This window comes from Phocoena phocoena, chromosome 4 (genome assembly GCF_963924675.1).
Source record: "Phocoena phocoena chromosome 4, mPhoPho1.1, whole genome shotgun sequence".
Taxonomy (NCBI): Eukaryota; Metazoa; Chordata; class Mammalia; order Artiodactyla; family Phocoenidae; genus Phocoena; species Phocoena phocoena.
In genome coordinates, this window is record NC_089222.1 from 28,040,367 (window position 1) to 28,066,423 (window position 26,057).

The 26,057-nt window shown below is 35.7% G+C and overlaps 1 protein-coding gene across 2 annotated transcripts in view; it reads right to left on the reverse strand.

The window, feature by feature from the left end:
- The window catches only part of PLOD2 (procollagen-lysine,2-oxoglutarate 5-dioxygenase 2), a 105,524-nt gene that overhangs the window by 35,644 nt on the left and 43,823 nt on the right, over window positions 1–26,057 (reverse strand). For both annotated transcript variants that reach the window (XM_065876004.1, XM_065876003.1), the window contains exons 3-7: window positions 25,885–26,021; window positions 14,353–14,516; window positions 10,920–11,032; window positions 9,310–9,373; window positions 8,001–8,098 (exon numbers count right to left, since the gene is read on the reverse strand). In XM_065876004.1, coding sequence (XP_065732076.1) covers window positions 8,001–8,098; window positions 9,310–9,373; window positions 10,920–11,032; window positions 14,353–14,516; window positions 25,885–26,021 — 576 coding nt within the window. The remainder of the gene's footprint in view (window positions 1–8,000; window positions 8,099–9,309; window positions 9,374–10,919; window positions 11,033–14,352; window positions 14,517–25,884; window positions 26,022–26,057) is intronic.

Consider the following 26,057-nt stretch of genomic DNA (forward strand, 5'->3'; position numbering starts at 1 on the left):
ACTGACTGAAAGTGAGGGGATGGAAAAAGATATTCCATGCAAATGCAAATCAAAAGAAAGCTGGAGTAGCAATTCTCATATCAGACAAAATAGACTTTAAAATAAAGACTATTACAAGAGACAAAGAAGGACACTACATAATGATCAAGGGATCAATCCAAGAAGATATAACAATTGCAAATATTTACACACCCAACATAGGAGCACCTCAATACCTAAGGCAAATACTAACAGCTATAAAAGGGGAAATTGACAGTAACATATACATAGTAGGGGACTTTAACACCCCACTTTCACCCAGGAACAGATCATCCAAAATGAAAATAAATAAGGAAACACAAGCTTTAAATGACATTAAACAAGATGGACTTAATTGATATTTATAGGACATTCCATCCAAAAACAATAGAATACATTTTTCTCAAGTGCTCATGGAACATTCTCCAGGATAGATCATATCTTGGGTCACAAATCAAGCCTTGGTAAATTTAAGAAAACTGAAATTGTATCAACTATCTTTTCCGACCACAACACTATGAGACTAGGTATCAATTACAGGAAAAGATCTGCAAAGAATACAAACATATGGAGGCTAAACAATACACTACTTAATAACGAAGTGATCACTGAAGAAATTAAAGAGGAAATCAAAAAATACCAAAGAAACAAATGACAATGGAGACACAACCCAAAACCTATAGGATGCAGCAAAAGCAGTTCTACGAGGGAAGTGTATAGCAATACAATCCTACCTTAAGGAACAGGAAACAGCTCAAATGAACAACCTAAACTTGCACCTAAAGCAATTAGAGAAAGAAGAACAAAAAAACCCAAAAGTTAGCAGAAGGAAAGAAATCATAAAGATCAGATCAGAAATAAATGAAAAAGAAATGAAGGAAACGATTGGAAAGATCAATAAAACTAAAAGCTGATTCTTTGAGAAAATAAACAAAACCATTAGCCAGACTCATCAAGAAAGAAAGGGAGAAGACTCAAATCAACAGAATTAGAAATGAAAAAGGAGAAGTAACAACTGACACTGCCGAAATACAAAACATCATGAGAGATTACTACAAGCAACTCTATGCCAATAAAATGGACAACCTGGAAGAAATGGACAAATTCTTAGAAATGCACAACCTGCCAAGACTGAACCAGGAAGAAATAGAAAATATGAACAGACCAATCACAAGCACTGAAATTGAGACTGTGATTAAATATCTTCCAACTAACAAAAGCCCAGGATCAGATGGCTTCACAGATGAATTCTATCAAACATTTAGAGAAGAGCTAACACCTATCCTTCTCAAACTCTTCCAAAGTATAGCAGCGGGAGGAACACTCTGAAACTCATTCTATGAGGCCACCATCACCCTGATACCAAAACCAGACAAGGATGTCACAAAGAAAGAAAACTAAAGGCCAATATCACTGATGAACATAGATGCAAAAATCCTCAACAAAATACTAGGAAACAGAATCCAACAGCACATTAAAAGGATCATACACCATGATCAAGTGGGGTTTATTCCAGGAATGCAAGGATTCTTCAATATATGCAAATCAATCAACACGATACACCGTATTAACAAACTGAAGGATAAAAACCATATGGTCATCTCAATAGATGCAGAGAAAGCTTTCGACAAAATTCAACACCCAGTTATGATAAAAACCCTGCAGAAAGTAGGCATAGAGGGAACTTTCCTCAACATAATAAAGGCCATATATGACAAACCCACAGCCAACATCATCCTCAATGGTGAAAAACTGAAATCATTTCCACTAAGATCAGGAACAAGACAAGGTTGCCCACTCTCACCACTCTTATTCAACATAGTTGTGAAAGTTCTAGCCACAGCAATCAAGAAGAAAAAGAAATAAAAGGAATCCAAATCAGAAAAGAAGAAGTAAAGCTGTCACTGTTTGCAGATGACATGATACTATACATAGAGAATCCCAAAGATGCTACCAGAAAACTACTAGAGCTAATCAATGAATTTGGTAAAGTAGCAGGACACAAAATTAATGCACAGAAATCTCTTGCATTCCTATACACTAATGATGAAAAATCTGAAAGTGAAATCAAGAAAACACTCCCATTTACCACTGCAACAAAAAGAATAAAATATCTAGGAATAAACCTACCTAAGGAGACAAAAGACCTGTATGCAGAAAATTATAAGACACTGATGAAAGAAATTAAAGATGATATAAATAGATGGAGAGATATACCATGTTCTTGGATTGGAAGAATCAATATTGTGAAAATGGCTCTACTACCCGAAGCCATCTACAGCTTCAATGCAATCCCTATCACACTACCACTGCTATTTTTCACAGAACTAGAACAAAAAATTTCACCCTTTGTATGGAAACACAAAAGACCCCAAATAGCCAAAGCAATCTCGAGCATGAAAAATGGAGCTGGAGGAATCAGGTTACCTGACTTCAGACTATACTACAAAGCTACAGTAATCAAGACAGCATCATACTGGCACAAAAACAGAAATATCAATGGATCTATATTAAATTATATTTAAAAACTACAGGGCTTCCCTGGTGGTGCAGTGGTTGAGAGTCCGCCTGCCAATGCAGGGGACACGGGTTCGTGCCCCGGTCTGGGAAGATCCCACATGCCGCGGAGCGGCTGGGCCCATGAGCCATGGCCGCTAAGCCTGCACGTCTGGAGCCTGCGCGTCCGGAGCCTGTGCTCCGCGATGGGAGCGGCCACAGCAGTGAGAGGCCCGCGTACCGGAAAAAAAAAAAAAAAACTACAAATCTATATTAAATTATATTAAAAAACTACAAATAGAACTACCATACAACCCAGCAATCCCACTACGGGGCATATACCCTGAGAAAACCGTAATTCAAAAAGAGTCATGTACCAAAATGTTCATTGCATCTCTATTTACAATAGCAGGAGATGGAATCAACCTAAGTGTCCATCATCAGATGAATAGATAAAGAAGATGTGGCACATATATACAATGGAATATTACTCAGCCATAAAAGGAAATGAAATTGAGTTATTTGTAGTGAGTGGATGGACCTAGAGTCTGTCATACAGAGTGAAGTAAGTCAGAAAGAGAAAAACAAATACCATATGCTAACATATATATATGGAATCTAAGAAGAAGAAAAAAAAAAGGTCATGAAGAACCTAAGGGTAAGACGGGAATAAAGACACAGACCTACTAGAGAATGGACTTGAGGATATAGGGAGGGGGAAGGATAAGCTGTGACAAAGTAAGAAAGTGGCATGGACATATATACACTACCAAACGTAAAATAGATAGCCAGTGGGAAGCAGCTGCATAGCATAGGGAGATCAGCTTGGTGGTTTGTTACCACCTAGAGGAGTGGGATAGGAAGCGTGGGAGGGAGGGAGATGCAAGAGGGAAGAGATATGGGAACATATGTGTATATGTATAACTGATTCACTTTGTTATAAAGCAGAAACTAACACACCCTTGTAAAGTAATTATACTCCAATAAAGATGTTAAAAAAAAATACTACCAATCTCATAATGACTGATATTTAAAAGAAAAAGTTAGGTATTCAAATATTCAAATCTTATGATGTGTTACTAACAGTAAATAAGTTTCAAGAATAAAAAGGAAAATTTCAAACCAGAAGTCATGGTTTCTATCTAAAAGCTGATTTATATTACATTGTGTCTAGACAAGTATGAAAATAATTATGTAGAATTAAAAACGTATTTCTAATAAAATGTTAATTAAGAAGCACAAAATTGTTTATACACCATTATGAAAACAAATGAAAAATATGAATGCTCATATCTATATACCACAAGGACATAAATACTGAAAGCAACTATGAATGAAAACAATATGAGAAGGTAGTGGAATTATAAGTGATTTTTAAAACTGTTTATAATTTAAAAGTTGTTATTCCTAATAGCATGAGACTTAGAGAAAGTAACTAAGAAATAAACTCACCTTTACATACTTTTGTCTATAAACACATTATAAACAATTTATCATTTATAGATTATATTTTTTTCAGACTATGTATACTTTTAAATAAGAAAATGGCTTAAATATTAACATTCGGATGAAGGTTATGACTTACTGACATTATAATCATCTCTTAGTAAATAAAATAATAAGTTAAATTACAGAATATCATATAAAAATCCTTTCATCTTTTATGATGGTTAAATAAAAAGGGTATACCTAAAATGAGTAATCTGCTTTCTTTCCTCATTATCCTGAACACAGAGGAAAATATGATATTATTTAACTTTAACATATTCCTAAAGTATTAGCATTAGTTGAATGCTTATTTATATAATCCTTTCTCAAATTTTATATTATACCAAACATAATTTTTACAATAAAAAAATTACTTCATTTTTATTGCCAAATAGAATCATAAAATCATGTCACAGGAAATATAATAGGGTCATCATACTGCTTGAAATGCCGGAAACAGTGATAGCCCAAACCGAAAATGTTTCTTGGAAGACTTAAAATTTCTTAGTACACACAGGTCTTTCTAAATGACTGAGGACTAGAGCTTCTTTTCTTATGAGAAGTCTTTCAATCGCTTTGTAAAACTCCTATCAACATTATCCTGGAAATTTGGAAAAAATTGGTGAAAACAATGGAATCACTGAATATCAGGCCTCACTCACAATAACTAAATTGTGACCAAGCACCCTCTTTAAAGACATTTAAATTTGATTAAAATATTACATTACCAAGGAGGAATAGCACACTATTTAGTTATAGATGTCCAGTTGTAAAAGTCCATTTACCTGCCTAGGGACAGTTACAGGAGCCCACAGAAATTTTATGACTATTTTGCCCTGCCAGAAGAAAATCTACCTCACCATTCCCAAGAATAATGCTAGGTCATTAGATTATTTATAGACTCTGACATTCAATCACAATTTATTGAAAGGCTAATATATGCTACACATGTGCTGGACCCTGGCAAAACAAAAAGTAAACAGGATAGATATGATTTCTGTAATTCCTAGGCTAAAGACCCAGTAAGAGACGAAAAAAAAAAGTTCAGTTCCATCCCTGTTCAACGTGTGGTATTATGTTCTGTGATGGACAAAGTTCCAGATATTATAAAGGCATTCAGGAGACTTAAGGAGTTAAAGCAAAGTTGACACCTAAAAGATGAACAGCACTAATAGATGGGTACAGCAAGTAGGAATTAGGTCAGAGGACTCCAGAATGAGCGAAATGCATGTACAGAAGACTTGCAGACAGAGGACACATGAAACATTTACAAAGTTCAAATTAACTCAGTATGGCAGGAGCTGAGGGAGAGAATTGAGAATGAGATATTCTGTATAGATATTACAGTATCAGGAGTGGGGGAGTATATAGGATGGTAGACTTGGGACCCCTAAACCGGAAGCAAAATTAAAAACAAAAAAAAACATAAAAATAACCAAGTTCAGCATGTGGAACTTCATACCTAAGTCTATAGAGGGCATAACACAGGTGAGTAATGTAACTGGGTTTCTGCTTCAGCAGAATAGTCGAGTTCCAGACTGCTAGTGGGTGATTGCTACTGGTGGGAGGTTGCAGGTGGCTTGAACTAAGGAGGTTGCTCTTGACTCTAAGCAAATTAGACAAACCACCATGCATGGGAGTTAGAAAGGATGTCTTTTGGATTGGGAATGGGAGGTAAATACGGTCAAAACAAAACCCAGGTTCTGATTAATCAAGTGGGTGGAAGGAGAGGCAGAGCTGAAGGTTCTGACCTCCAGGTCTTGTATGACACACAGATAAATCCAACAACTGGGTATTCACACCCACAGCTCAGGAAAGATAGACACTACAGCAAGGATTTGAAAATAATCAGCGCTGCTGACTTGGGGATGAAGCGGATTACCTAAGAATGCATGTAGCTGGGAAAAGGAAAGATGTCGCAGACAGACACCTGCAGAACACTTAACTAAAACAATGCAGGAGACCTACTAGAGAACAGACTTGAGGATATGCGGAGGGGGAAGGGTGAGCTGTGACAAAGCGAGAGAGAGGCATGGACATATATACACTACCAAACGTAAGGTAGATAGCTAGTGGGAAGCAGCCGCATAGCACAGGGAGATCAGCTCGGTGCTTTGTGACCGCCTGGAGGGGTGGGATAGGGAGGGTGCGAGGGAGGGAGATGCAAGAGGGAAGAGATATGGGAACATATGTATATGTATAACTGATTCACTTTGTTATAAAGCAGAAATTAACACACCATTGTAAAGCAATTATACCCCAATAAAGATGTTAAAAAAAAAATGCAGGAAGAGGATCACCCAACCCCTGAAACCCCCTACACACACAGAGTGTTAAATTTTTAAAAGGTATATTAAAAAAAGAAAGAGAAAGAGAGAGACTGAAAAGGCCAGAAAATTATTAGAGAAACCAGCAGAGCATCATGGAAGCAAAGGGAAGTATTTCAAATTGGACCAAACGGGATGAACATCGTCAAATGTTATCTTTGGATGAAAGAGAAATGAGGGCTGATGAGTGTCTGCTACTCAACAAGGATGTCACAACAGACCTTGACAGGAGCCATTCCTGGGGGTGATGGGAAGAGGAATAGTGGTAGCAGTGAGTCGTCTCTACTTTAAAGAGTGTGGCTGTGAAGGGGAGGGAAAAGGACAGGCAGGCTGGGAGGCAAGGTAGATTGAAAAGGATGTTGCAGTTTGTGTTGGCTGGGTTTCTAGGATAAGAAAGGCTTGAGGGTCTTTAAAATTCTGATGAGACTTAGAGCTGGGAAAACTGCTACCAGACAGAAAAAGGAGCCCACTGGGAAGGCTCTGTCGGAGGGCTGGAATGGGATGAAAAGCAAGGTGGAAAGATTAACTAGAGAAGGGGAATCTACTTCCTCCATTTTTATGGTGGAAAGGCTGCCAGTGTGGGCTTTTCCTTGAATGTCTTCCCATGCAGATAGCTTTTATTGGAATTCAGGCTACTCACTCCACTGAAACAGCAGACTCCATCTCCCCATCCTCTCTTCCCACAATGCAAATTTATCTGATAATCTCTTTTCTAGGTATTTATGAGTAAGCCAGGCATCATCTTATTATCTCAGAACATTGTTTTAAGCATTGTATTACTAAACATATATGTGTATGTTTGTGTGTATATATGTGTGTATACACGTGTATATATACTTATATGTATATATAACAATTCATTTTCTATTTTAATTAGGTTCCGGTGATACAATCTTATTACAAATTTTGCAGTCAGTAACACTGTCAGCAAGCTCAATTATACATGTTCCAAAAGCACATAACATTTCATTAGACAAATCATATCTTTGTCAACTATAATCCATCAACCTTGTTATAGAATAAGTGCAAGAGGAAGCATTCTGGACCTACAGTTACACCCCAACGCTAAGAGAGCTATTAACTTTGACAACGGTGACTCAGGTGAAACAAATGATCCCTTACAAACCTCAACATTTCTTATTCAGAGAGGATACTCTGTATGAGGGAAATGTGGCTCACTCTCAAGTAAGCTAGTACATTAAACACTAAACTGAAATGTGCTACAAATAGAATAGAAAGTTATCCATCTGCTGAGGAAAAATCATCAGTTTGATTAATCTAAATGAAACCAGATAATACACTGTGTAAAAGATGAAACTAGTAAATTGTCGGCACCAAAATAAAACCTCTTAAAGATATTTTAAAATTTCTTTTTATTGAAGTGTACTTGATTTACAATGTTGTACCAATCTCTGCTGTACAGCAAAGTGACTCAGTTATACACATATAAACATTTTTTTTTAAATATTCTTTTCCATTATGGTTTATCACAGGATATTGAATACAGATTCCTGTGCTATACAGCAGGATCTTGTTGTTTACCAAGCCTCTTAAAGATATTAAAGAAGGAGGGGAAGGAGGGAAAGGGGGAGGAGAAGAAGTCATTCTATATATTGCTCCATAATCTGCCTCCAAGAAATAAGGAAACAGAGAATGGTCACTGTGACTCACCTTGGTGGGTCCATTTCCATTAATTGCCACTGGTAATGTTTCATAAAACACATTCTTAGCTCTGGCTTTGCCATTTTCAAATTTCAGAACAACTTCATCTGGGTTAAAAAGACAGATTTTAGTAATTTAAAATGTGTGTGTATGTATTCATATATACATATAATGTATATATATATCTATCTCTACATCTTGTTTTTGTTATAAAATTTCTCATGCATGCTATTCCATGTGCTACACTTTTGGAGACTTGGCCTGCTCCAAGTCAGCAGATATCCAAAATGAAGGACAACACTGACACAGATATGGATTCTGAGCACCTGACTGTCTCCAACCTGGTGCTGGCAAACTGAGGTGCTAAGACACCAATGGGTCTTGGTGGAAGGAAAGCATCTTTGCAGTATTGCCTCTGCCTTTTGAGAGTGACATAATCCCAGATGAATTAAATTACTGTCTCAATTTATTTATCTATAAAATGGGATTCTTGCCTGCTTTTCTAGGTTATTATAAAGATAATAACAATATATGTATGGCAAATAGAAAACTGCCAGGCATAAGCTAGGTTTCTACAACTGGCCAGTATTTCCAGTTCTTGAAAATCAGGCCTAATGTAAATTCCAGGAATATACAAGTCACATGGGAGCAGAAACATTTTTTTTTTTGTTTTCAAGTTCCTTTCCTCACATTTCCAGAGCACTCCAAACTAAATGCCTTCCATTCATTCTAAGAATCTTTTTACTTATGATCTGCCTTGAAGAACTGTACTGAACTGCAATGTATTTTTAATTTCTGAAATATTAATGCATTAATGTATGTTTATTTTTAATGTATCAATTAATTAAATTTAATGTGTTAATGTATTTTTATCAAGATACATGTCTATCAGGAAAACACATATAGGCATGCACACACGCACACACACTCACTCCACAGTGTACATGTCTCGTTACCAGTTACCTTTAACCTAGGTTAAAATACTCTAATACTCCTGAGTAACTCACAATGTAAAGAGCTGATACTGAAAACCGTGTAATAACAAAGTGTAATTAATTCAAAACTATATCTACAGTCCCCAGATGGTGAGATACTAAAGTCTAAGTTACCTAAGGGCAGAAGCATCTCTTCGTACTATTCTTAGGAAATGATTTTAACTGAAAGTATTTATATCACTTGAGTACAATGTTTTTTAAAAGCTGCAATACCTACACATCAATCTTAGTCATAGCCCCAAATGTATATAACAAAAGACAGACAGTTGAAAACACAGGTGTTCATTTGCACACATGAGCAACCCAGTATTTAGGAAGCATACCTACAGCTCCATTTAAGGTCTGGAAAATTTTGCATTTGTGATCCAGTGTGATGTTAAGAGCTTCCTAAAAATGAGAATAGAAAAAAATATTAAAAATGACAATAAAAACAGCAAACAACACTATCATGTTAATATAGTTTGTTTTTTTAGGGAATTTAAAGATCCTATACATAAATTATTATAGCAACCTTCTTCAGAAAGACCCCTGTTATGTTAAGCTGTTGAGGTTGGGGATTATTATTATGCAGCATAACCTCCCTGACTGCTACAATAGGTTTATAATGAATCAAACCTAATCATAAAGATTAATCTGCTTTAATCTTTAATCATAAAGATTAATCTTCCTCTCAATGTAGTTTTTCAGCTACATTGCTCTGTCATAATAATACTCCTAAAATTGTCTTTGCACGCTGTTATGGATTGAATTTTTGTGTTCCCTCAAAATTCCTATGTTCAAGCCCTAACCCTCCCTCTGTCTCTGTCTCTCGTCTCTTGTCTCTCAGCAAGAAGATGGCTGCCGTCTATAAGCCAGGAAGAGAGCTCTCACCAGAAACCAACCATTCAGGCACCCTGATCTCAGACTTCTAGCCTCCAGAATGGTGAGAAAATAAAGTTCTGTTATTTTAGCCACCCAGTCTATGATATTTTGTTATGGTCAACCAAGCAGACTAAGACACATGCTAACCAGATAAAATCTTATGCTTAGAGAAAAACTTAAATAGGATTTACACAACAAAAAATATTACAGACCCAGCAGTGATATTTCAGAGGAAGCATCCTAAAGCAAAAACAATTAAATAAGACTCAGAGCACTTTCACTGTTGAATTACACTCAGAAAGACAAGCATCAAGCTGCATGGGCTAGCACTCATGCCAAGAGTAGGTTTCTGCTCTTGGATTAGAAACCAAGTCCTCAGTCTGGCAGTACCAGGCACGTAGAGACAGTAAAAAACTGGAGAGAAGAAAAACAAACATTTAAAGAATACAGTTTCTTAAGAAGTATCTAATGAAAATATATAGATAACTGGAGTATTTAAGAAAAAGCAGCAGCTACAGTTGCAAACTCATTGTAAAATATACGTTAAAAAACACGTTTCCTAATGACAGCACCTAGAAATACACAATTCGGTAAATTTTAGAACTGTACTGGTTATACATAGTAAACGTATGAAACATTAACTTACACTAGGTGAATATACTAAAAATAATATCAAATTAGAGAACTTTGTTTTTACTTTTCTCCAAAGTTTCATTTAAACCAGTCTCAGGAATATTGTCCTTAGGGTTTACGGCAGGCTGCTATTGTCCCCAACGTTTCTCCCGTTAATAAGAGAATTCAGATTTTTAGTAGGACACATGTACTTGAAATAAAGAACAAAACTCCTCTGCATATTTTATGTGACCAAATAAATATGCTCTGGTCAAAGAAAAGTATGAGAAAGTATTTTGTAAGACTTCTAGATAAGCTACTTAGAGAGCACTGACACAACTGAAATGGCCCTTTATTTACTATTCTGCCTGTTAACTGCCCAGAATATGGATGCAATGGCTGGAGCACCAGTAGCCATTTCAACAAGGAAGTTACACTGAAAGTGAGAGCTATTACCTACCCTCTTCAATGGATCAATGTAAATTTTAGTATAAAATAACTGATCATCATCATTATCCTGGAGATTCCACTGTTGAACTATACGGTTGATATACGGAGCATAACCAATAAATCCTGCAATACAAAAGAGAAAGAATAGAAGATTCAGAATTCAAAGACTGAAACTCATGTCTATGTTAATTTTATAGACCAGTCGCACAGACTTGTAAAGCTCTAATCCTTAATTTTGAATTTCACAGCTCACCATGACAGAAATATGAGTTATTGGGTATCCTTTGTTTCCATATATAAACTACATGAGAGGAAGTTTTTACTACCAATTGCAAAATCAAAGACTCTTTGAATAAACGTATTCCCCAAATTAATTGACACAAGAGGGAGAACTAATGTTTTAGAAGGCTTATAAGGGAAAAAAAGAGTTACTAGGAAAAAATTAGAATCAGACAGAAGACTTTTCTTTTTGACCTTCTAAAATGCTGTTCCTAGATCCTTTGTAAAGGATTCACTGTTTCTGGGAAAAAAAAAAAAAAACAACTCTACTACAGTGGTTTTAATGTTAGTATGCAATCAAAGGAATGTTGGATCTCTCACTGACTGCAAACATCCCAAAGAAATTTTATATCTAGGACATTTGGGGAATTTTTCCTTCACTGAGCTAGTCAGTAGTGTGTTTGCTAAACCATTTTCTGGCTGGGTTTTGTGTGTCATGGTCTGGAGAAAGGAAGTCTAAAATTGGATTGTTCACCTTGGCCTTAGGGCATAAGCATTAAATATGCCAACAACAGCTGTCTGTAAAAGACACAGAAAACAAGATCATTTTTCCTGTGTTTGAGTCTTCCCCTGAATTTCAGAAATGCAGCCAAACTGCTATGCTTCATTGATATGCAGTACTTTTTAAAAAGGACCAATTTTATTCCTGTGAATCGAAAGGAAACCTAGTTTGTTATCCTCAAAATTAAAATGTCCTCATAGGAATAAAAGAATTAAAAGAAATAGGTCAAGGAATATTATTGCTAACTAGAGAAAACAAGACAAAATGAAAACATGACTAAATCAATCACTGGTGGCTCATTTTTTTGTGTCATTTTTGCCAAATAAAAAAATCCCAAAACACTGAAAAAGATGTATTTTTTTAATTCTTATAACCAATCTTTTGGGATAAAAAACATATTCAAGAAGCAACACATGATATTTTCCAATGGTTTATACGACTGTTTTTCAAAAACTATGTTTCCTTATCTGTTTCATAAATCCCAAGTGTCCTAAAAAGTGAAAAGGAATTACATCTATTTTCATAGTATGTGATATATATTGTATGATTTACATTTTTCTATTAAACTGTCATATTATTTCAAAAGAATTAAGTTTCTAATATTATGCAATTTTCCTCATAAGGAAACATGTTTACTCTCCATGATAAAGATTTTTTTTAACCAAATGAGGTACCCACAAACAAAACTCATGTCTCTTAAATAACTCTCAATATATCATTCATAAACTTACACAAACTTTTATTGAACATACTTAGATTTTCTAGCATTTCTTTAATTATTTTGACTACAGAGGGCATAAGGATGACGTTTTCACGTCCTTGTATGATCACTTTCCCACATATAAACACCTTCCTCCTTAACTAAACTTGCTCACAAAGGCACTCGCTAGTTTTTTGCTGTTTCCACGGTATTGTGCATCTGTTTGAGATTCACATTCTGGAGCAGATATATCGTTATCTAGATACATTTACATATGATGTATTTCACTCTACATGTCTAGAAAAACTAATAAATACAAAGTAAAACTTATCTCAGAGTTCCATAGCTAAGCGGCTCTTAAACTACCTAGGGCTTAGGATAAGTTAAAAGGTTAGCCATGTGTCACTGAGGGTCTGACAGTTGGAGATGGAAGCTGCACTCATTCCCAATTCAATTGCTCAGAAAAGTCAAGAGTGGGCAGCCATCTCTACTGTAAATCTAAGAGGAAGGACTGCTAAAATACTGAGGACAAAGTGACCAATATGAGAAACCCTGGGTTCTGTCTTGAATATTGAAGTAAAATCCAAAGGTGGTAGATAAATTAGGAGAAAAATAAAATGGTCAGGAGATCCCCCAAACTATGAACTTTTTAAAAACATATGGAGATGAAGAGAAAAAGTGAGCTGAAACTAGGTAGTACACACTGGGATTTGAGGTTTCAAAAATGTGATATTTATGTGGGTTGACAAAGTTCCAAGGTACCATATGGAAATGGGTTGCTAAAGTAAAATGCAGGTGAGTACGGCTGCAATTGTGGCATCTCAGAGAAAGGGAATTACTTGCTGAAAGTTTCATTGACAAAAGTAACTGATCAAAGTCTAGATTCCAGACATGATGATATCTCAAGCAGCACTTATTTGAACTGACCTGAATACAATCAGTTATTATATATAAATTACCCCAAAATCTGTTTTCCCAGTGTGGCTTGCAATTTCTACCCAACTTGTTTCTTTGACATGTCCCCCATCCTACAGCCATGTCTTCTGGCCATGTGTTTATATTATTCACAATCTAAGGAAAACATTTTGGAGTTATAATAAGGTCCAAAGTCAAATTTTATTTTATTTTTTGAAGGAAAGAGAGAAATGTGATAATTTGTTCCTTTAATCTATGGTGGCATAGCTAATGCAGTACTTAAAGTACACCTAGACACTCAATGTTGAATTCTTTTTTGACTAGGGATTTCAAGATAAATAATTTACTCCAATATATTTAAAATATAGATAAAATTAAGTAATGCCTATTTTTTAAAGCTACATGAGTGTAACTTGCACTTTTTCCTAAGTAAGGGAATTTACTGAACCCATTATTCTAGAGCCAGGAAATTCTTAATGAAATTATAGTCAGAAGACATGCATCCCTGTTGTTTTTCCTTTAATAACTAAATGTCTCTAAGAAAAGTCACTTAAATCGGGGAAACATGGGTTTTCTCACTTATAATGCAGAAATAATAACATTTACACCGCCTAGTGTTGTTAGGAGTATCATATAATATAATAGATGAAAAAATGCTTTGTCAACTTTAAAATGCACTGTGGATTTTTTTTTTTTTTTGCGGTACGCGGGCCTCTCACTGCTGCGGCCTCTCCCGTCGCGGAGCACAGGCTCTGGACGTGCAGGCCCAGTGGCCATGGCCCACGGCCCCAGCCACTCCGCGGCATGCGGGATCCTCCCAGACCGGGGCACGAACCCACGTCCCCCGCATCGGCAGGCGGACTCTCAACCATTGCGCCACCAGGGAAGCCCTGGATTTTAAACTGATATAATTTTCCCATAGGAAAAGAAGATAATGGTTATTTCAAACCTCATGTCTACAGTTACATATTTTAAAAAAGGTTGTTTCATCAATATTTATAATTTACTATGTCTTGCATTACGCTTTTCTTCCAGCACCTTACCCACCTCCCGAATTCAGGTAGCGTTTCCCAATGTGCACAATGGGATACTTGTCTGCTAGTCTTTTATCCGGCCACAGAATTCCATCTGCTGCAAAGACCACTTTGTGGTTTGACTTTTGGAACTTTTTTAGAACTTCTTCTGGACCACCAGCAAATATAACATTAAAACTGTTTGATGAGGGAAAAAAGAAGTTTTAAAATATAGTTGCCAGAATTTAGACATATAAACCAAGAAACAGTCTCTAACAAAAGTCAGAATTTAGAATCCAACACAGGATTAATACCAACTATTTACAGAGTAAACCAAACAAGCTTCCCTCAACTTAAATTATATGGATTGTATTAAATTATTAGTGTTTACATTACATTGGCAAATGAAATCCAAATAAAAGACAGCTTTTTTATTTAGCATTAATATTTTTCAATAATCACTTACTCTCCAAAATCAAAATTCTAAAACAGTGTTGAAATGTTAAAAATCAGTAACTTGCTGTATAACATAATATAAACACAATCATTGACAGAAGCTGCCATTGTAACTGCCTAATGTTTCTATCTAATTTGTACCCATCCATTACAATTTCTGAAGATTTATCTTTTACAAAATGTATTTACCTACTAAATGTCATCAATATAAATTTATATTTGAGTCACTCTTTAGCCTGAAATCCGAAAATAAAAGTATATGGACAAGTGCATTTTTTAAAGCTGCATACACTTGAAAAAAATATGTAAAAAATGAAATGTATAGTTTCACTGATTTTTCTGGGGACTTTATTCCTCATAGTTCATCCACAGAATCATAATGACTTATAATATGAAATTATTATAATTCTTAGAATAATTCTTATAATTCTTGCTACAACTACAAATTCTTTTGCAACTTTTTTTAACATCAGAGTACCTCAAAACCAAAGGTTTCCAAAGATAATAATTTAATGACTTGACATCCCAGGTGGCAAACAAGAAGAGTAAACTAATGCTCTTTTTTTTTTTTTTTAATTTTATTTATATTTTTAATTTTTACTATTTATTTGGTTGCGCCGGGTCTTAGTTGCGGCAGGCAGGCTCCATAGTTGCGGCATGCACGTGGGAACTAGTTCCCTGAACAGGGATCGAACCCAGGCCCCCTGCATTGGGAGTGTGGAGTCTTATCCACTGCACCACCAGGGAAGTCCCACTAATGCTCTTTAATTCAGCACCAGGTCTTCCTAATAGCCAATAGTCCAAATGCACTGCTGTGATATCTGAATTGGGGAGTAAGGAGGCTATTCCACATGCCTTTGCCAGACTTGCTCTCAAGGAGTTTGTTAATATGCTAGGACAGTAGTAATGCATTAGGCAACATTTAATAATTTTCTATATATGAATTATTTTATCAAAATAAAAGACTATTTCTCATCTCTATAAAAAAAATCCAATGAAACTTTAAAAAATTAGCTTAGGGAGAATAGCGTAAGTTTATACTTATGGCAGAGATGCTAACTGACCCCCATATGCCCCCAAAGGCATTCCTATGCCTTTATTTTAACAATGGAATCCCTCATGATAACTGGGCACATGGCTAAAGATTACTCTGAAGCCATGTGGCCACATGACCAAGTCTGTCCAACAGAGTGTGAGTGGAACTAGTGTGTTCCTGCAGTCTCCAGGTCTTGTGCTTTAAAAAGGAAGCTGCCTACCCTCTGTTTCCTCTCTCTTTTTTTCCCTTAAAGAACCAGACTTCACAAGTATACACGTCCTCACCAGACAGTCCATTTCTCAATCTTTTTTTTTTTAAAAAAGAGGATTAAAACATATATTGATATATGTGTACATAGATACACTTTTTGGCATATGTTTTTTTCTTCTAGGATCAATGGGCAGGAAATTTTTAATACTATTAATAACATAATCATAAAGTGACTCAGTGCGTACAATTTGAAGTCTGCCAGTTGGGTTTCTAATTCCAGCTCTGTCACTTGCTATCTGAGTAACCACAGACAAGTTAGTAATTTAAACTCTTTATGTTTTAGTTTCTTTAAGTATAAAATGAGGGGGAAAGTAGTACCTATCTCATCAAGTTATTGTTAAAAATAAAAAATTAACAATACTTGACACATTATAATCTCTCAAAAAAGTTAACAAAATTAACATTATTGTTACTATAGGAAAGGGACGGAGGAAACAAGAGGTAGGAGAAAAACTCACTTTTAAGTTTACACCAGTCTGTAGTTTTAAACAACTTTATTTTTAGCCAAATACACATACATTTTAAGATAAATTTTAAATCAGAATAAATTTGTTCTGACTAAAACCTCAAGCCAACTCTTCCCTCCCTGTTTATTTACAAAACTGAATTAATCTGACTTCACAAAATGATATTTACATAAATACAACAAGTTTCTTTTTTTCTTATAAGTACAACTGATTTCATCAGTATGATCACTTTAGATTTTTGTCTCCTAGGATAATCCTATCTCTTCTAACAGGGATATTTTCCTCAAGACTACTAGTCACCAATATAATTTTTTTTTTAATATTGAAGATTAGGAAATAAGACCAGTTTTACGTGTAAGTGAGCCATGAGCGGTGAGGCAAGCAAAGCAAACCTTCTGAGGCAGAGACTGCCTGGCAAGTTGCAGAGGAACACCAACACATTGTCTGGAGAGATGGATGAAGAGAGTTCATTATGTCAGAGAATCATATGATTGGAGACTTGGACCAAATTGATTCAGATATTTTGTAGGTAGCATCATGTATTCAAAGCTATAAATGCACAGTTGGCAAAGTGATTGTTTTGTCTTTGTAATCCTGGCAAAGGATATAGTATCTCCACAGTATAGCTCAAACTATTAGCAGACGTCAGTAGCTTGAGAAGGAGTGTTAGCAACTTGTGCTCTTATAATTTAGTATTTTATAAGCAGGCATTACCTTTACAAACAAAAAGCAATTCCTGTAAAGCAAAATGTAAAAGGCAAAAATTATCTTCATGTAATTCAAATGAGGATCTGACTTTGAATAAAAATTGAAGGTTGCTGAAATGTTCCCCTTTTCTTCTAGTAGCATTGCTGTTTCTGTGTTTAAGTACTTCAGGAAAGTTCTTTGAACCGATTTAACTTTTCAAAGAGCAAGAAAGGTTTTCTACTTAAAATTATTTTAGCCACAACAACCCAAAAGCTCAAACTTTCTAAAAAATGCACAACAGTCATAAAAATAATTCTCATAGTAAATCGGTCCATTTAAATAGGAAGAATAAAATAAAACTTTCCACAGCTAACTGTGGTAAATATTCCTGGGTCCTGCAAAAACCATAAGGTAGAAACCTCATGTGGTCATACCGAGTCCTCTAGCAGACACGTCAGTGTTCTAGCTCTAACAGGTCATTGAAACTTTTACAAGTGTTTGTCCTTCTGTGCTCCCTGTTTCTGCGGCACCAGCAACCACACAGTCACCCAAGCTGAAAATCTTTCACTCAGCCTTCCCTCCTCCCTTTCCAAGGCTTGTCTCATCAAATCTTTTTCCAGATCCCATTGATTCCATCTACTTAATCTATTTAGAATTTAAAGCCTCTCTACTCCCACTAGAAGTCACTGGACTAGATTAACTCAAACACCCTACAAGCCTCCACATCACCCACCTTCCTCCCCACTTCTAACAAGGACTGTCTGACAAACTCTCCTGAAAACTATTCCGTGCCAGTCCCCTGACCGAATCGGTCGTTCTCCACTATGGTCTAAAGCAGGACTCAGCAAATATTTACTATCTAGCCTTTCACAGAAAATACCTTAGGCTTTGAGGGCAATATGGTCTCTGCTGAATGACTCAACTCTGCCATTGTGGTACCAAGCAGCCATAGGCAATATGCAAATAATTGAGCATAGCTGTGCTCCAATACAACTATTTACAAAAAAGAGCCTGGGCCAGTCCATAGTCTACCAAACCCTGGCCTGTAAAATAAAATCTAAATGAATCAGTCTCACATTAATAACGTTCCATTAAATAACCTGTTCTGATGTCACACTGAATTATTTGATCTGTCCTCCATATCTTTAACCATGTTTCATCTGCTTAGCACGTCTATTCCCAATCATGTCCAAACCACTCACCCTCAAGACCCATTTCAAAGGTCACCTCCTCTACAAACCTCTATTTGAGCAGCATAAATGTAAAAGATTGTTTCCTTGCTCTTAACCTCCACAGCTCTTTTCCTCTCCTTTTTCACAGAATGTATTATCTTCTACTCTTCATGCTGGGATTGCCTGTTTATACTAGAATGCATGGTCTTCCTTTAGATCCACGACTTTATTCATCTGTATATTCCCCCTACTGGGGAGCCAGAGAAGAAAGCAACAGAAGTGTTCCTTAAGCGTATTTATTTGTTCCTCGCCACTGATATAAACTTAAGCCAAAAGTTATAATCACCCAAACTATTAGCAGCTAGTGTTTAAAAGCTTAAAAGCTAATGAAACTGAAGCAAGCAAGTAGCAACACACCTGATAATTCTGTCTTTGTTTTTTTTTATACATCTTTATTGGAGTATAATTGCTTTTCAATGGTGTGTTAGTTTCTGCTTTATAACAAAGTGAATCAGCTATACATATACATATATCCCCATATCCCCTCCCTCTTGCGTCTCCCTCCCTCCCACCCTCCCTATCCCATCCTTCTAGGTGGTCACAAAGCACCGAGATGATCTCCCTGTGCTACGTGGCTGCTTCCCACTAGCTATCTATTTTACGTTTGGTAGTGTATATATGTCCATGCCACTCTCTCGCTTTGTCCCAGCTTACCCTTCCCCTCCCCATGTCCTCAAGTCCATTCTCTACATCTGCATCTTTATTCCTGTCCTGCCCCTAGGTTCTTCAGAACCTTTTTTTTTTTTTTTTTTTTAGATTCCATATACATGTGTTAGCATACGGTATTTGTTTTTCTCTTTCTGACTTACTTCCCTCTGTATGACAGACTCTAGGTCCTTCATGTCTTCACCTTAAACACGTATCTATATTTTCATAGCTAATTAATGCCACAAACCAGTATTATGCAACCACTCTCCCCCCACATACACCTAAAGGAAAAAGCAGTTGGAAATGTCCACCCAACTGAACTTGCATAATAGATTACAATGAAATCCCAATAGAAATGATTGAATTTATTTCAGAAATTTTGAAGGATGGGGAAGGAATTAGTTCGGATAAAGTGGGTTTTAAAAACTATTACTTAGGGGAGTTTTCCTCCAAATGGTATATAATTTCATTTTCTGAATATAGAATTTTTACTGAGGCTGGGTAGAGGTAGGAGTCAAATAAGGACACTGGCTAGGTGGAGGGTCATTTTCTCCAGACAGTTTCCTGAGAGTAGCCTTGTGCTGGAGCAACACTAGCAGAGAGGGCAGCCAAGGAGAGAACGTGGCAAAGGCCTCAAACTGCCCAAGCTGCTAGCTACCTGTCCTTATCACTCGGTGTTTCTGGATCAGTCTCTTTATTGTAAAATAAATGGTGAAATGAAAATCTCCCTCTAATTTTAAATGATAGTTAAACTTATCTCTGCAACACTAGAACTTTCAAATCTGATAACTATTTGGTGCACAATAAACATTCATTGAATCAATGAAGAAATCAAGAAGCATGCTTTTAATCCCCAGCATTTATTATGATGTAGCTACAGCATGCCAGATACAACATATACAAACCTATGGATAGAAAAATGTATCCAGGGGGCAAAATTTCTGTCCCAGTCACCTCCCTGATCCAGCCACAGCAGCTAGCACCATATTTTACACAGTAACAGATACTTAATATATGTTTACTCAAAAAAAACAAGATTCAAGGAGAGGATAATCTGGTTTGGGGGAAAATTATATATATATATAGATAGATAGATAGATAGATATATACACGTACAGACACAAAAAGTAGACAAATTACTACCATTTATCTAGATATATATGAACAACCAATGCTTCTTTTGTATTCAATCTGCTTCTTCCTTATTTCAACATACCCACCAATATACTCAGTAAACACTGATAAGAACATTTGAACAATTTGAAAAAATGTCACTCATTTCCTACATAATTCCTATTCATACTTCACACTACCATGGAGGAGCCTTAAGGCACTGCATATGTCTCAGTGTCAGCTAAAGATTTCAACCTTTCCTTCAAAAAAAATAAAAAGCAGTGTAGAAACTGAAAACTCTGATGTGTTCTGGCTTTCTTTCATACTAATATAATGAAATGTTGTCCATCACTAATGACTAGGTTCTTTGTGTCTGCACACTTAAGCTGCCCTCACTGCCAAAAAGAAGTCCATCAAATAAATCTGCCATAGTTAGTTAAAATTTTAGCCATCATTCTTTTTTTTTTGCGGTACCTCTCACCGTTGTGGCCTCTCCCATTGCGGAGCACAGGCTCCGGACGCGCAGGCTCAGCGGCCATGGCTCACGGGCCCAGCCGCTCCGCGGCATGTGGGATCTTCCCAGACCGGGGCACGAACCCGCGTTCCCTGCATCAGCCGGCAGACTCTCAACCACTGCGCCAGCAGGGAAGCCCAGCCATCATTCTTAAAAAGCTTTGCTTTTAGAAAATTTTCACTCTGCTTTCTGTGTAAACTATGTAAGACAATACAAAATGTAGGCATATTGGGAATGTAACCTAAATTATGAGAGATATAAAATATTTATTTCATAGAATAAAATAAGATAGGATCTGGTCCCCTGAAGAATTAATATATATAAATTATACTTCTTAATAACAACAAAATCATAAAAATATTTTCACAATTAGCAAAATGATCAAATAAAACATAATCTTTCACAATTTTCTAAAGTATATGATTCTAAAGAGATTATGCCAACATTCAAGTTTTTTTTGAAGACACACATTTCTCTTCTAAATTTGATTGGTTCAGTTTTGTTTGCAGAATTAGTATAATACGAGAATTCCTTGAGGGTGGGATCTGTGTCGATCTCTTTTTCTACAGCGTTAAGTTCAATACCTGGGTCAAAGCTTCTGCTCAAGACATGTATGCTGAATGCAAAGTGAAAAATATGCTCACTGATGTCACTTCTAATATTTAATTAGAAGTTAAAAGAAACAAACATTGGTTGACATGGGAAAGATCAAAAGAAGCAGCAGCAGCATTTTCATTGTTTCTAATCAAAAATCAATTTTTAACATAATTTCTATCTTTGAGATTTAGAAAATGTGGATGCCTTCCTCCCTTTAAGTCACTTTATTTCTCCAAATGAATGAAGAAAAAATCTTTAAAAATAGTCTCAAAACATCCACCATATTTCTGCCTCTTTCAAGATGTTTCTCCGTCTTTTAATGCAATATACTGTTACCTAGTATTTATTGACTCCTTGCTATTTACCCTGACAATATGTAAATCAGGTACAGCTCTAAGCTTCACTGTCTGAAGCATAAAAACAATTACAATTCAACATGAAAAGTGTACAAAAGCTAGCAATATACAATCAAAGTGAGATGAGGCATATACACTAACAGCAAAGATTTCTGTTACTAAGACTATCCCTCAATTTTCAACTAGTGTTTGCTGGATCAATCTCCCAGAACACAGCCACCTAGAAAACTACTATAATATCAGCTTTACTTTATATTTATTTATTTTTTTATTTTATTTTATTTTATTTTTTTTGTGGTATGCAGGCCTCTCACTGTTGTGGCCTCTCCCGTTGCGGAGCACAGGCTCCGGACGCACAGGCTCAGCGGCCATGGCTCACGGGCCCAGCCGCTCCACGGCACGTGGGATCCTCCCAGACCGGGGCACGAACCCGTGTCCCCTCCATCGGCAGGCATCTCAACCACTGCGCCACCAGGGAAGCTCTACTTTATATTCATTTTAATTCAATATCAACTTTATTTTTATATTGTGACATTGAGTACCATTCTAGTTTTTTTTAAACTCAGTCTACCTTACTGCTATCATTAGTTAGCAAAAGCCTATAAATTACAAAGTCAATTCCCTTATCTTACCTCAAAGTCATAGAGCTAGTCATCTTTAAACAAATACTTTAATGAACTGGGGAGCTGCTATACTTTAATGAACTGGGGAGTTGCTATATAGCAAAATCCTTGGGTAGGTATTTTCAGAGATGAAATACTCCTTTTGGTGAGGCCAAGAACCACCATCAAATACGTCTTTCAATTATTTCATATATTGGGAGTCTTTCAAAACAAAGCACATCTGTATTCTGTTTAATGGTGTTATATTCAGTGCCGCCAAAAAAATATAAATTTCTGCTCCGTCCAAATTCAAACTCAATCACACCAACTGTATTTCTAACTACTTTTATTCTAAAGAATTTTCTTTAGCCTAAAAGAAAACGAATAAAACAAATGACCAAAGTTTTTATTATTTATCTGATACTCAAAAGTATTCTACAACATACTTACTTCAAGGTCTGGACTCTGCTGGTTTATGTTTTACTGTACCCAGCACAGAACAAGTTTGTGGGAATATTCAGTATGTATCGAATTTACTCACAATAACTTAACCACCTTTTGTTATATACTGGCCTACGTATTATCCTTAAAAAAAAAACAAAAAACAAAAAACTGCCCACTATGTAATAATAATTAGGTCTGACCATATGTCTTCAATGTGACTAGACTAAAAGAAATACATGTTTTACTAGGTAATTCTAAAAGTAATGCAAAGTACCTTATTATAAATTCAAAATGCTCAGCTACCTTGACCCAGGTGAATTATAAAATCATTATAATTTTAATCCATAGGAAATCTTCAGCTATCATGTTACAATATTTGTCCCCAAAATCTTTATGAGCCTATTTCAAAAGAACTCATCACGCTTTGTCCATGAAAGTCATTAAATCCATTATATTTACTGGTGGCTGTTCTAATCAAAGGGAGATTGTCAACTTTACAAACTTTTTTAATTGCAATAAAACACATATGCACACGCACGTGCACACACACACGTTGCAGTATGAAATAACTTGAAAAAAATTCTGTGGTACTTTCTCATATGGAGAGCTTCAGTTTTCATTTTAAGTAGAACCCAAACCCTTGCAAAATATTTATTTTTATCTGAAATAAACATGATAAATCTTAAGTTAGAGAGTATATTTATAAACACCCAGTCTCTACTTTTAAACGTTCATCCAAAAGTCAGTTTAGAAAATATATTCCCATGGATACGATGCTATAAGATTGCTTCCAAGTTAATTCACAAAAGCCTATCTAAATGAGCACAAGGAATCACTGTGGGTTATTGGAAACGTTCTAAAATTGAATAGTGAAGATAACTACATGACTCTGTAAATTTAATAAAAATTATTGAAGTTTTCACTTAAAATAAGTGTGTCACAGTATATAAACTCTACCTCAACAAAGCTGTTTTTTTTTAAAAAAAATACTATTTAAACTATTAAGTACATAAATCTTGGTATTTTTTTCATATAGTAGCAATCTATGCTTCCATAAAACTAATTAGTACAGTTAAACTGTCCTTTAAAAAAATCATATAAGAAGTAGGAATTCGTTTGATTTATTAAAATTACAATAAATTCTGAACTGTAGCCTTAACCAGAGGTAAGCTTAATTAGGAGATTAGCAATATTGTTACAAAATGGTTTTCCTATTTCAAATAACTTACAGTCTAATTCATTTCTCCTAGACCTTGGATTACCCACAATTTCTACTGTATTGATTACTTGTACACAGTACTTTTTTAAAAGGGTGTTGTTTAAAAAAAAAAAAAAAAAAGAAGAGAAAAGAGCTCTAAAGTGGCACCAGTTGTCCATCCTTCCTTATCTTGGTTACTTATTCATTATCCCTAGGTTTCTCCAGGAGGACAGATATGGCAGGTGGGGATGACAGAGAAAAATGTTAACGCTTCTTCCTAGACAAGGGCTTGGCTGAGTTGGGCCTGCATGTTTTCGGTTAGCTGGCTGTTCTCACCGAGGGAGTTGTCAAGAAATTTAATCTTTGGTTCACTGATAAATCCCAAATACTGACAGTGCCTGGCACACACTGGACCTCCCATTAAAATTTTATTGTTGTCTTTTCTGTCACACTGGATCTTAAAGTATCATCTAAATAAACAAATGCAACCTCAGGCAGTCTTCAGATATCTCACAGTGTCCCTTTTCTTATTAGAAACAAACTGGCCCCTTATTAAACCAGTTTCTTCCAAGCCTAAATCTTAGATGGGGGATAGCGGGGAGGGGCAGTCTGACAGGAGAGTAAAGGGAGAGGAAAACGAGTCCTTCCTAAAATGCAGAAAGAGGTTTGGGAATCCAAAACTATTACTGGCTCATATGTGGTAACTTCTACAAGGAGAATTTGCCTCAAAGTCAGAGTCAAAACACAGGTGTGGCAAGTTCAAGCTGACCAAAATAGTTGTTTAAAATCCATGGTAATTTTAACTCAAACATACTCAATATTTAATCTAAACTGTTTATTATCAACTTCTTCCTCTTTTTTCTAAGGGTAAAAAATATATATAATAATAGATTCTGTAGAAAAATTCTCAGTACACAAGCTAACACCCATCTATACCACATCTCATGTTGCAAGAATAAATAACTATAAGCAGAACTTTATTTTTTCCCAGGAGACAGTAGAGAAATTCTAAAGATGCAAGTATATGGACCCTTTCAAAACCTGTAAGTGTTGATGGCACCAGGACTTCAGTATGTCCATTTCATTTCAAAATTTCTGCCTTTATTTAACATTTGCATAAAAGCATTTTTCTTACTTTCACCTGTAATAATCTGTGGTTTTGGATTTTCAAATTGAGGGAGAGATATAAAATAACTTTCCTAAGTTAAAGAGGAAAATGCAAAGGGATTTAAAATGATGACCAATGACCAAAAAATAAAAATAAAAAGGAATGAAGGGGGACTTTCCTGGTGGTCCAGTGGTTAAGACTCCACGCTTCTAATGCAGGGGATGTGGGTTCAATCCCTGGTCAGGGAAATAAGATCCCACACTCCGCATGGCCAAAAAAAAAATGTTTTAAAAAAAAAAAGAATGTAGAGAAAATGGAAGAAAGAAGGCGGCAACCAATAATGGTTCATGACAACTTGACATTATTAAAAACATGTGAGAAGATGGAGACACAGCGAACACTCCAAATTTAGTAGACAAAAAGATATTTACGGATGAGAAAGGTTTTTCTTTATTATTAAACATAGGCTTTTTTATTTCTCACTTATAACTTACATGATGTATTTTCTCCCAGACAACCAGAATCCACTGAGTTGCTCTCTCAATAGAAAAATTCAATATGATCTTTATTCCATCTCAAGTGAGGATTAAAACATGAATTTCACAAAAATTTTAGCTCATGCCCTGTTTTCCCATTGGTGTTTATGGTAACTCATCAAATTTGATCATATTACATAACTACGTCAGACCATGGTTTTATAATTGTGAGTAACATCTACTTTTTAAAACAATGATCCCATGTGAATAAAATAATTTAATATATAATCTACAAATAAGAATTTCAACTCTTTTAAAATAATTTAATACAGACTTAGAAAGCCACAGGTTCTTTCTCTTACCATTCAGTAAACAAGACAACCAGATCCTCTTGACTGGCATAATGTTCCATGACTTCTTTCATCAATCTCACTTTTTGGCCCCCTCCAATAGTATTAATTCCATCACCACCTCTCCACTCCTTTCCTTGACCAAGGACCTATAAATGAAATCAACATTTCATCCCTGGGCAAAA